The following is a 13430-nucleotide window of genomic DNA, read 5'->3' on the forward strand; positions in this document are numbered from 1 at the left end:
CGCTTGCCAGTGAAGCCTAAGTACCCCGGTTCGAGGCTCAATTCCCCAAAACCCACATTAGCCTGATGCACAAGGGGGCACATGCGTCTGGAGTTTGTTTGCAGTGGCTGGAGGCCCTGGTGTAACCATCCTCTCTCTCTCTCTCTCTCTCTCTCTCTCTCTCTCTCTCTCTCTCTCTCTGTGTGTGTGTGTGTGTGTGTGTGTGTGTGTGTGTATGTGTGTCTTTCCCTGTTTCTCACTCTCAAATAAATAAATAAAATAAACAAATTTAAACAAAAAAATGAAAGGAAAGAGGGGACATACCAATGCTCTGTGCACTTGGATCCCACCCTGGGCTCAACTAAAGTCAGAATCAGTGCCCTCATTAAAACCTGTATATAAATGTTCATGATGACATTATTCATTATAACTTAAAAGCAGAAACAACCCAAATGTCCACTAACCAATGAGTGGATAAAATAAAAGTGACTTAAACATATAATAGAATATTTGTGTAAACAAAAATGAATGAAGTGCTGATAAATAACACAGAACTAATGAATCTTGAATTCATTGTGCTATGTGAAAAAGTGCAGGTACAAAAAGTCACATAATGTATGATTTATATGCATTGTTCAAGAAAACAAATCCTATGAAGACAGAAAACAACATTCGTTGTTTCCAAGGATAGAGGGTTGTGGAGAAAATATGATAACTTCTTGGATACCAGAGTTCCTACTGAGGTGATGAAAATATTGTGAAATTAGATCATTGTGTGCTGGTGAGATATTTCCTATGGGAAATAAGGATAAGGTCCTGTAGTAAATTACAAGCTAGTCACATAGTCTGAAGACAAAAAAATACAATGACTTGATCAATAGCCTTTACAATGAGTAAAACCAGTTCAGAGAGTGGACAAAGGTGATCGGGATGTATAACCACACCTCTGATTAAAAAAGCAACTTGTAGCCGGGCGTGGTGGTGCACGCCTTTAATCCCAGCACTCGGGAGGCAGAGGTAGGAGGATCGCCGAGAGTTCAAGGCCATCCTGAGACTATATAGTGAATTCCAGGTCAGCCTGAGCCAGAGTGAGACCCTACCTCGAAAAACCAAAAAAAAAAAAAAAAAAAAAAAAAGCAACTTGTGATCCCCTGTTGGATCAAAGGTGCATACAGAGGACATGTAGGCCCCTCAGTGGTTTAGCATGTAATGGATGCTTAAAAGAACCAATCTCAATAAAGAATTTCTCAATCTCTACCTATTTCCTGCCATATGTCTTATGAAAAGCTCCCAGGACAAAACAGCTTTGCAGCAATGCTTCCTTAAGGACTCTTCACGTAGGAGTCTTGCTCACTTTTTTCTTAATAAAATCTAACTTTGCTTCACTCAGTCCTTTTTTACTTTACTCATTCTTATTCAGCATGAGACAATGAACTCAAAAGCCACTATATTTTTTCAGGTTGACTTTGGTGAGTATTGATTGTCCTGTCTCCTAGTTCCCTGGCTTATGCTCACCAGAGGCAAAAATGTTCTGTCACTCTCAACAACCCCACATCAGTGGTACAACTTTGTAGTCATATTAAAAAAACACTGAAATGTACACTTTAATATCTGCTAAAAGGAATTAATATTTTTAAAATTCCAATTGTCTCATATTAGTGACTCAAAATTTGGCATGTTTCGTAATTACCTACAGGACTTATGAAAATATCGATTTTAGCCAGGCATGATGGCACATGCCTTTAATCCCCACACTCAGGAGGTAGAGGTAGGAGGATCACTGTGAGTTTGAGGCTATGCTGAGACTACATTGGAAATTCCAGGTCAGCCTGGGCTAAAGTAAAGCCGTACCTCAAAAAAACAAAAGAAAGGAAGGAAGGAAGGAAGGAAGGGAGGGAGGGAGGGAGGGAGGGAGGGAAGGAAAATAAAATATTGATTATAGATTTACTTGGACTTACATAGGGACCAAGAAGCTGCCCTTACAAGTTCCCAAGCAGTGCCAATGTTGCTGGTCCAGGAGCCTTACTTTGAAGTCCATGGTTGTAGATCGCTTAGAGTGGCAAAGACACACAAATACTTGAAATAAATCTTTCCTTCTCCTTCTTTATTTTTTATATTTGTTTTTTTCTGGGTAGGGTCTCACTCTAGTCCAGACTGATCTAGAATTCACTATGTCATGTAAGGCTGTCCTCCAACTCACAGTGATCATCCCATCTGGGCTTCCTAAGTGCTGAAATTAAGGGTGTGTGCCACCATACCCAGCCTTTCCTTCTTTAAGGATGGTAAACTACTAGGCAAATGCCATCAAGTTTAAAATAAACCTGTTGTTGAGGGTATGCATTGTACATAAAATCACTGCTTTTTACATTGGCATGAGCTTGCAAGGGAAGAATGATTTTAAACATTTACTGACAAAAAGGGTTGTATTTTAATCTCATAATTTAGGAATTAGATTTGATAAAAACTTCCTGAGAAAAGAAAACCAGATTTCACATTACAGTTTGTGTCTTTGCTCTCATCAGTGATCTCTGGAGATAATCAAGGATTATGATCATTATTGTGGATTCAACATAATCCAGTGGGTCTTATAATGGCTTCCAGTTCAGGATGCTTATTTTTAAAATACAATATTACCAAAAATAATGCATCTTTCTTTGATATTATTTGTGCAGGAAAGGATTAAGTAACCAAAACAACAAAATGTGGGGCATAAGTTATTGTGTTTTCATTAATGAGAAGGCTTCTGAACCTAACATGCATTTTAGAAAAAGATACTTCATTACTTTAAGTTTCAGATAGTATTTATAGAAGCCCAGAAATCTAAAGGCTGTAAGATCATCTTGTGGTCCTATTTTAAACCTGTAATTTTCTTAACATGACTTATAATCATAGTCATGATCATGAACTTAATTTCTCATATACTAAATCTTTTTCAAGTTTTAGGTAACTGCAGTAGCAAAATAACAACTTACAAGAACAATTAATGACTTTTAAGACAAGGCACCTCACATTTTCTAAATTCATTTGAAATTCTAAGGACTGCGTTGACTTATAATAAATCTCATTATCTATATATATGACATATCCTATTGGAGATATGTATCAAAGTTTTGCCTGTATAAAGGGAAGCTCCATTCATGCTCTTTGTAAACATTAAATGTTTTAAATGTCCCGCTACGCACATCTGTGCTACTCATCCGCAGACAGGAATCTACTAGCAAATTTAATTACGGGGCTTTCACCAGAGTCACTGAAGGAGAAACAAGATAGTTTGGGGTTGTTGTTTTTTTTTTCTTAGTAAGAACCAGAAGCCAAAAAGGGAACAAGAAAATCCCATTCTGCCATTCTGGCAAAACTGGAACTTGTGTCTGAGTCTGGTCTTGTCTCATCCAAGATGGCTGCTAGCTACACTCCCCCAGCAGGAACTTCCTGCTTCTTCCTCAGCTCAGCTTCTCTGGGTCAGCCCCTTGAGTCGTGAGTCACTTGGGTCTCTTCACACACCTGAGTCTGATGAGGCTACCCACATGGCCCAACCCTCTTTTTGCCCTGTGACCTGGCTTGAACGTGCATGCAGGTCTCCCTCTCCTTTCTAGTCTGGCGGGACCAACCTGGATTGGAAGGGGAGCATGCTTATCTGGACTGTATATTTTTCTGCTTGCCTTCCATCTGTGTCACGTTGTGGGGTGTTTACTTACTTTTATTAAATGCATGATTTTTTCTTTGACCTTTGAGACCTTTACTATTTCATAACCCTCTCTGGTCTTTTCTTTGAAGGGGACCTTTTGGTTCTTTTGTTTTGCCTTCTACTCGTGGGTGTCTCTCCTCTCTTCTCCTTTTCCAGTTGGACAAAAAGGATTGTCTGGCTTGAGCCTTTCAGCTAGCCTCTTCCCTGGATCTTAATTTACCCTATAATAAAGCTTATAATTCATGTTTTTTCTCTAAGTAAACTTAATAGTACATCATTTATTCCTCTCAGACTGTTTTTTCAATACTTTGTTAAAATAGACAAGGGCCCAAAAATCGGGGCTCACAAATGTGAGGGCCTCTCCCAAGCCCCCAAATCTTGCACCATTACTAAGTGGAAAATTTGTATTCCTTTACTCTCAAACAGGACTGTTCTCAACAACAGAAAAAAACTTTTATTGAGATTATAACATCAATTCCAATTTTTTTGCTTGTTTGTTTGTTTTTTGTTTTTTGAGGTAGTGTTTCACTCTAGCCCAGACTGAGTCTCAGGGTGGCCTCAAACTCAGGGCAATCCTCCTACGTCTGCCTCCCGAGTGCTGGGATTAAAGGCCTGCGCCACCATGCCCAGCTACATTTTTTTTTTTTTCTCAAAGCAAGATTATAAAGAAAACAAATGACAAAGGCAGGGCCTTAGTTTTTGTTTAGTTTTCATTTTCCTAATTATATTATTAATACCTTCAGAACCCATCTTTCTGGTTATTGTTTTGGGGGCTTGGTGTGATATCGGCAGTGTTAATTGTGTATGTGTGTGTGTTTGTGTATAAATTAAATCAAGGCTACACATTATGTGTGATTCCATTGATAGGAAATGTCCAGACAGGGTGAATTCATAGAAACAGAAAGTACATTTGTTGTCTGAGGCTGGGAATGGGGAGGGATGAGAATGACTGCCACTGGGTTATGGATGATGAAAACATTCTGAAGCTCAGTAGTGGTGATAACTGATGACTGGCCAACACCGTGAATGTATTAATGAATTAATTTGTTTATAAATTTTACTTCAATAAAAATTTAAAGGAAATGTAAAGATCAGATTATAAAAATGTCTGCCATCTCTTCTCCCTCCTTTACACATATACACCACACACATACACACTTTTTCTGTCCCTTTACCCCAGTACAAACCTAACAAAATGGTTATAAGCAAATTAATAGTAGAAACAATTATCCATTGCCTTCTCCAACTATGGTCAAGAATTCCCATAAAGTCTGGATAATAGGAAAGCAAAATCTCCAAGAATCATAACCATCCCACTGTCAATAATCAAAACAACATGCACTTGCTTTTCTGTGGGATCTGTAACTAAGCAGATTAGTGTGAGAGATGATTATATTTGGTGATTTGGGGACCAGAAAATCAGAGCTTTGTCAACAGCTAAGTGCATGACAGCTCTGTCCCCTGCCACCAGAGGCTGGCCACTCTGGATCCTACACAGTATTACTTGTTTAAATTGACTCAGGGATGAAACCCTCCCTCCCGAAGATGAACTGAATGTAACCAAAACAGGGAGAGGAAAGGTTAGAGGGCTGAGAAATGACTAATTCAGAGTTGGGCTGAGAACAGTGTGTAAGTGAAGGGAAGTCTGCTCCCTGGTAGAAAGCAGAATGAGCAACCATTCATTCTTGTACTTCCCAGAAAGATGTATAAGCAAAAGGCAGGGTGGGATTGTACTAGCAATGCAGATGTCCTATGCCTATTTTTAGTACATTTCTGTCAGAGGTTTGCAGAGAGTGCATCCCCCTCATAACCACTGCTTTTTTGTACAGCTAGCTGATTATATTCTCAATGACAATTGCTTTTTTTATTTTAGTCACAAAACTATTAAGACTAAGAGAAAAATTTGAAGCCAAAAAAAAAAAAAAAAAGAAATGCTGATTATAGAGAGCCTGCTTCCTGGAGATGCTCTTCTATCTTATAAGACAGCAGAGACCCTGGCTGGTTAAAAGTGTAGATTAAATGTACAAGCAAATGCAAAATACCTTGTGAGCTCTTCTTTAATCTTCAAAGGTTCCTGTGGGTAGAATTTCACTCTAAAGCACATGGTGTATGGTGGATGAGCTGAAACATCATAAAGAAAAGGCATGAGATAAACAGCAAAAGACCATGGACTCCAATACACAGAGGAACATCAGCCATGAAGCCACAGAGATTAGCAGGGAACTAGGGAGTAGAAAGGAGCTGAAAGAATGCCCAAGAAAACAAAGTGATGATGGAAAAATATAAAAATAAAAAATAAATTCCTCAAAGGCAGCAAATGCTGAACATAATCTAGCAATCAGGGCCATCTTTCCATATCACAGCTCACCTCCATCCCTTTATCTTCCCCGTCACAGCTCCTCCTCTGATTTTTCCCACCCCCTGTGACAGACACATTGCCCATAAGCATCATTCAGGTTCTGAAAGAGTTTGTAGCCTATGAAGTGGAAAAATGTCACTATGTGACTAGTTTATCCAAATAGATAGTAACTTTGAATTAAAATTAACACTTAAAAAGATTAAGTCATGCACATATCCTACCGGTAGTACTTTAGTACTATCTATATTTGAGGCTATATGAAAATAAATACTGTTATAACTTCCTTGCTTGTTTGTTTGTTTGTTTGGGGTATTATTATGAAAAATATAATTCTAGTTGAGATGAATGATTCTGAAATGATCAGTGCCCAAGGAGTGAAAGAAGAAAAAGACAAGTAATATAAGAGATACAGAAAGGAGAGAGAAAAGGGAGAGAGAGTAAGAGAGAGAGAGAGAGGGAGAAAAAGAAAGAAAGAAACAGAAACAGAAAGAGATTAAGGACAGTCTTCATTGTACCCTCTCCAGGGCCATGTGATTCAGGTGTTCCCTCTAAGGGCCTGGTGAAGTTCCAACCATTTGGTCTAATTACATCAAATAACCAGAAATCAATGACCAAGTAAGCTACCAGCATCTTCAATTATATTCCTATTGCTGACTTGCAATATTACCTTAATAAATACATGTAAGTATATTCAGGTTTCAGTTAACACATCACGAGAACATCTAAAAATGTGCTTTCTGTAGACTTGAAATATTTGCTCATTGTCTGTATCCATCCGTATAGCAATGGGTAACAGCTCTGAATTTACATCTACATATGAAAATAAAATGGCATCCTAAACTCCCCAATCCCTCTTTCAAAGTAAGCAGGAATTAAATTACCTGTGAGCTTTACAGTGTCTAAACTGTTCTGGGTTTTACAAATTTATTTCATAGGATCATCAGCTTCAACATGGATGTATAGTGAAGAAAATTTTATAGGGAAAATAATTATTAAAGAAAAAATTATTAAAATTATTAAAGAAAAGTACCAAAATCACAAGAACAACCTTTTGGCATCTATATTAGGTGGAGAAAAAATGATCACACACATGGAGACACACTCACACACACAAGTTAGAACTCTTTCTGGTTTGTTCTGTTTCCCTACTAGGTAATTTCCTGAGTTGATGGTATCAACTAGACGCTGAGTTTTATTGATCTTAGGAAGGTCTGGGTGTGGTGACACACATCTGTCATGCCAGCATTCAAGAGCCGGAGGGAAGAGGATCACCACGAGTTCAAGTCCAGCTTGGTTTACAAAGTGTACTCCAGAATGATCAAGGCTAAACAGCAAGACCCAATCTCAAAAAAATAATAAAATAAAATACACTTTTTAGAAGGAAGAATTTTCAACAAATGGTGCTGGACAAATTGGATAACTATATGCAGAAAAATGAAACTAGACACCTCTCACCATGCACACAAATCAAGTACAAATGAATTAAAGACCTCAATAAACAACCCAAAACTTAAAATATGGGAAGTAAAATAGGGTAAATGATCCATGATATAGGAGTGGGGAAAGACTTCCTGAACAATACCCCAGTAGCCCAAGGAAATAAAAAAAAAAAAAAAATCACTCAACCAGTGGGATCTAATGAAGCTAAAAAGTTTTTGCACAGACAAACATGCCATAAACAGAGCCGATGGGATGGGTACAAATCTTTGCCACCTACACCACTGACAGAGGTCTAATATCTAGAATTTAGAAAGAACTAAAAAAAAAAAAAAAACTAAGCAATGAAAAAAAATCAAGCAATCAACTCAAAAAATGGGGCAGAAAACTGAATAGGGAATTCTCAAAAGAAGAAATACAAATGGCTAATATAGATTTAAGAAAATGTTCAACATCCATAATAATCAAGGAAATGCAAATAAAATAACTGTGAGATTCCACCTGATTCCAGTCAGGATTGCAATCATTAAAAATAAATAAATAAAATGACAATAAATATTGGAAAGGCTGCAGAAAAAAAGGAATCTTCCTTCACTGCTGGTAGGAGTGCAAATTTACACAACCACTATGGAAATTTATATGGAGGCTCCTGAAAAAGATGAAAATAGAGCAACCAACTGACCCAACTATTCCTCTATTGGGTATTTACCCTAAAGGCTCCACTCTTCACTGCAGAGATATATTTTCAACCATGTTTATAGATGCTCAATTCACAATAGGTAAAAACCGGAATCAACCTAGATGCTTATCATCTGATGAATGGATAATAGAATTCTATTAAGCATTAAGGAAAAATAATATGATGAAATTTGTAGGAAAATGAACAAATGCCACAGATGAGGTGCTCCCTCACAGATGAGGTGCTCCCTCATCTGTGGTTCCTAACCAGGAATAGCCTGAATTGCAGGCATACCAGACAGGCAATTCGAATGACAAATAATAGGAATGAAGGGGCTTGCGGGGAGGGGAATAGGATGGTGGGAGGTGATACACAAAAATACTAAATCCAAAATCAATTGGTGTCATAGAAACCTTCTTCCTGGATAGTAGACTAAAAGATATAACTCTCAAAAGAACTATGGGAGTATGGTCTGCTAAGAAGGACCCTGGAGAGGATGAAATGAAGGTGAACACTAAAACATTTGGCTCTAGCTTGTAACTTCCAGTGCCAGAAATTGACTACAACCCACATTGAGCTGCTGACTGGAAAGACCTTTGAGTGGTCCAAAACAAGACAGGGTTCTGTCAAAGGACATAACTACCAGCCTGAGGTTAAAGGTAAGAAAACCCTATTGCTGAAGACACCACATGCTGCTGACATAAAACATTGCAAGATCCTGCTGGAACCTAAAAGGAAACAATTTCCCAAATGGTTAGCCCATATAGTGCTGAAAAGTACTACATGAGCTGCCTGGAGGGAAAGGGTCAACAACATTATGAGCAAGCAGGAGACAATGCTATACAAAAGCAACCATTCTAACAAGACATACATATCTGTGCAATGATGACATCCAGTCTACTGGGTAACCAGTGCCTCTCTTAGTGCTAAGAGATCTGCTCATAGCTAGAGCTGGGAAGCAAGTCAGATTCCTTTGGAGACCAAGATTGTGGACTCCAATGAGAAGCTCTCAATAGTTTTTGGCCAAAAGAGAGGCTACAACCATAAAAAAAAAACTCTCTAAATTAACAATGCTCTTTAACCTATGCTGACCTCACTCTATAAGAAAATCTGTTTTACTTTTACAGAAGGTAGCAAAACCAAAGGACAACCAAAATCTATCAACAAGATAAGAAAAAACAGCTGAATCCCTGACAGGAGATGAAACACCCCTCATACATCATCTAGAATCCAGGTGAAACCACAGAGTAATTGGCAAAATGAGCAAGAGTACTGCTTCCATGGCAAGCCTGACAACCTGCACCAGGGTAATGGAGACAGACACTGAGAATACCCAAAATGTACAAAAGCAGAATTCTAGAATCTACTGAGAGCTCAACACTAAAGTAGAGTCAAAACACACCCACCATGGCTCAGAACACTTTGCGGATAGGAGGTAGAAAGACTATAAGAGCCACAAGGTGGGAGGAAATATCCAGAGGCATTGTTCCCCACACAATGACTGATTGCTGCTTTAACAACTCATAACCCATAACCACATGGTGAATACCAGCAATCCCACTAAGGAGGGCCCTCAGTGGAATGGGAGCAGTGAGAAGGGAAATGATGGTACCAGCACATAATGTGTTACACAAAATTTCTACTCAATAAAAAAATAAATAAATAAAGGAAGAAAGAGATATTTTTCTTAAACACTGAGAGAAAATAGATAACTGTCATATAGCAAAGACATAAGTTAGAAAAAGACAAGTGATTCTCAAGTTGTTGATTTTTCATGATAAAAATATTTTACCTTTAAACATTCCCAAGATTTCCCATGTTAATTCTTTGAAGGACCTACTTTGGATTATTAAAACTAATGGATTTTCACTATTGAATCTCTTGACTGCCATAGTTGCTACCACCTCAGTAATGATTTATTCAGGTTTATGGTGGACCTACATCTTAAATCTTTTCATGTGTGCTGTTGTTAAGTCCCAGAGAAATTTTTACTATGATCTGACATCTTCCTTCACTTTCTGAGATGAGATCACAGATGAAACTTATACATAGTACTTATGATATCTAGATCATTAGATCAATAGATAAGTCACTAATGATATCTAATGAGATCACAAATGAAACCAATACATAGTACTAATGATATCTAGATCACCAGATCAATAGATGTATCATTAGAGCCATTATCAAAGAAGGAATGATAATTCACATCAGAAAAACATGGGGAGATCTTTTTTTCAAGCTCTAAATTTTCAATTTTCTTCTATTTTTACATAACCCCTAATGTTACTCATATCCTTCCAGCATCATGGAACCCATGTGGCCAAAAAGAATGAATTTCCCTATAAATTAAAAGGAGCACTTAGTCCTAGCACAGTGAACCAGGAACAACAACATGGTCGACATGGATAAAATAAATCTCATCACCTAGGCATGAAGTCACTGTGTCAGGGACACAAAAATATAGGCCTAGTTACGGATAGCAAGATTAGGAGCATATAGGTCTTTACGTTTTATTCAGCCTATTATCTGCAGAACTAATTCTGAAATAAAGGTTGCCTCATTACCTGCTCGGTTAAAGGAACTAATGAAAGATTCATACAAGCAAAGAGACAATCACATTTATGTTGTGCTTTCTCTTGATCCAAAATGCTGATGTAGAAGGTCCATTATTTGAACCATATAGCCATTCCCATGATTTATGTTTTGTTAAACCTCTAATCTGGTAGTTCTACTTCTGTTCTTCCCCTTCAACATTTCAGGGAAAATCCAGAGGCTCTGAAGGTAGACTAGCTACTTCAAAAGGAACATTAATTAGTTAATTAATTCAACCAATATATATTTATTGAACATGTAATAGCCACTAGACACAGTTTTAGATGTTATACAAATAATAGTAGCTAAGTACAGAAGGCCACAAGTTGGGACATTATGCAAAGAGACATTGCCTCTTCCCCATAACTGTGGGCTACTCCCACAATGCATGACCCACAGTCCCCAAGGAGGAGGGTCCCTTCAGAGGGGAGAGGACAGGGAGGTGTCTAATGATGGTACCAACATGGCTGTTTACACACTGAGTATGTACATAACTAATAAAGAGGGGGGAAAAAGAATAATTCTGTCTTTTTGGAAGAAACCTTGTAGTGGGAAACAAGTATAAAAATAAAAATAAAAGTAAAACAGATACATGCAAATCACTAGAAGGTCACAGGGTCGTGCTATTACTTTATCTCTAACAGGATGACATCCTCATGTTCTGAAGGGAATTTCCAGCAGTGACCTTGAGCAAGCCACCTGATTTCTCTGCTTCCTGTTCTAGAAAAAGGACCAGTATCAGCTAGTATTTCATCCTTCAGGGATGTCTGGATGGAGCCTATAGGCTCTTGGCATATGATATGCGTGTGGGACATATCTACTAGCTTTCTTAGGATAAAACATTCAGGTAAGAAGGGAAGAAAAAGAGAGGTGGAAATGGGATGGAGGGGATAGGAATGACTGAATTGCGCTTAAATCAACAACTGAAAATCATTTCCTAAGCCATGTCAATGGTAAAAATGGAAAATACCACTTAGTAGCAGAGATGGGGAAAAATATGAAAATCCCACTTTTAAATTTCAGGAATATATAACTGATCTGAGAACAGCAGGGCTCCTCTCTGCCAACTGACTGATATGTCCCTGCCAGATAGGCCAAGTTCCTCCTGAGGGCAACTGAGTGGCCTCTTTTTGCATCACCAGATCCCAAAGAACCTTCCTTTTGGTACTTAATTAACAATGACAATACAGAGAAGGATACTGCTGGTTATAAAAGAGAGATAGATTTCTCATCTCCATACTGAGATCAGAATGGAGCTGAAATGACAAAGAGAGGGTCAGTTCCACTCAGATTTTCCTAGAATCAAATAGGACTTTTGTAAGAAAGAAACATAACTTAGCAGTTTTTGTTAAAAGACAAAAACACATGGCTAGGGAGATGGCTGAGAAGTTAAAATCCTCTACTTTTATGGCTAACCAGCCAAGGTCCAATTCCTGAGCAGCTACATAAAGGCAAGTGCAGAGTAGTGCCATACATTTGTGATGGTGAAGTGCCTGTGACAATGGAGGTGGAACCAGAAGAATCTGATGCTCACAGGCAGTTAGTCTGACTTCGTTTCACGTGTAAATACTTTGCAGTAGCCAGAGAACCTGTCTGCAAGAAGGTGTAGCACAGACACCTCATTATTCTCAGACCTACACAAACACATGAGTAAGTGAATAAGCAAATAAATTTTAAAATACAGAAATCACACAAAACTCCAGGATGAAGTGGACACAGGCAGTCATATATATTTTTTTAAATACAGACCTCTAGGACCCTATTGCAATGCAAACAGGTATCCAGGTATGCATGCTCAGTCCACACGGACATTCAGGACTAGATGGAATAATACAGTCTGTGTGCTCTAGGCCATAAAGACCTCCAGGGTCAGCACTGCAGGCAAATTCAGGCAGGTCTGTACATACAGGTAGGCTGGAGAGAAGCCCTGGCACCTGACCCACACAGGGGTACTCCAGCCACCACTACCAGCAGAAAAAGACCCTAGCACTCTGCCCATCCAGCAAGCCCATACCAGAGAACTCTGACAGTGTGACATCAACTTCTACCCCTAAGCTCCACCCAGAGTCACAAAGATAAGAGACCTTGGTCTTCTAAGGCTAAGCATATCCAAAAACAACAGATAATAAAAGGTGAGCACTAAAAAATCACTAGGGAAGTGGCCTTTATGAGGTCACATAGAAAGCACTACAAACCACCAAAGGGTAACAAAAACAGGGGGAAGTTCAATCTGGATCAAACATTTAAAAATAAAAGCAATACAGAAATCCAAAAATAAGAGGGACCTATTCACTACTACTACTGCTACCATTTCAACTTCCTAATGTCCACATAATGGAAGTAGTAGCTACCAAGATAAGGGAAAGATAAAGGAATTCATAATCCTTACAATAGATCAAAGGTTCAAACAACAGATGAATGAACTAAAGAACCAATTCAAAATGTTGACAAGATAGTTCCCAAAGTGAATGAAATTATAAGCAAATTCAAGAACATATTAAGAAGGTTATACATCACTGCCAAGTCGGTTGCATGCCAGAGATTTAAGGTTGGTTCACCATAAGCACATCAATAATTGTAATATATCATACAAATATACTAAATGAGGGCTGGAGAGATGGCTTAGCGGTTAAGCGCTTGCCTGTGAAGCCTAAGGACCCCGGTTCGAGGCTCGGTTCCCCAGGTCCCACGTTAGC

General features: G+C 38.4%; 1 protein-coding gene across 2 annotated transcripts in view; it reads right to left on the minus strand.

Moving 5' to 3' along the window:
• The window catches only part of Frmd3 (FERM domain containing 3), a 352540-nt gene that overhangs the window by 128671 nt on the left and 210439 nt on the right, over positions 1-13430 (minus strand). For both annotated transcript variants that reach the window (XM_012947641.2, XM_004653072.2), the window contains exon 4: positions 5707-5785. In XM_012947641.2, the coding sequence (XP_012803095.2) occupies positions 5707-5785 (79 nt within the window). The remainder of the gene's footprint in view (positions 1-5706; positions 5786-13430) is intronic.

The sequence above is a fragment of the Jaculus jaculus genome, chromosome 1 (genome assembly GCF_020740685.1).
Source record: "Jaculus jaculus isolate mJacJac1 chromosome 1, mJacJac1.mat.Y.cur, whole genome shotgun sequence".
Classification (NCBI taxonomy): Eukaryota; Metazoa; Chordata; class Mammalia; order Rodentia; family Dipodidae; genus Jaculus; species Jaculus jaculus.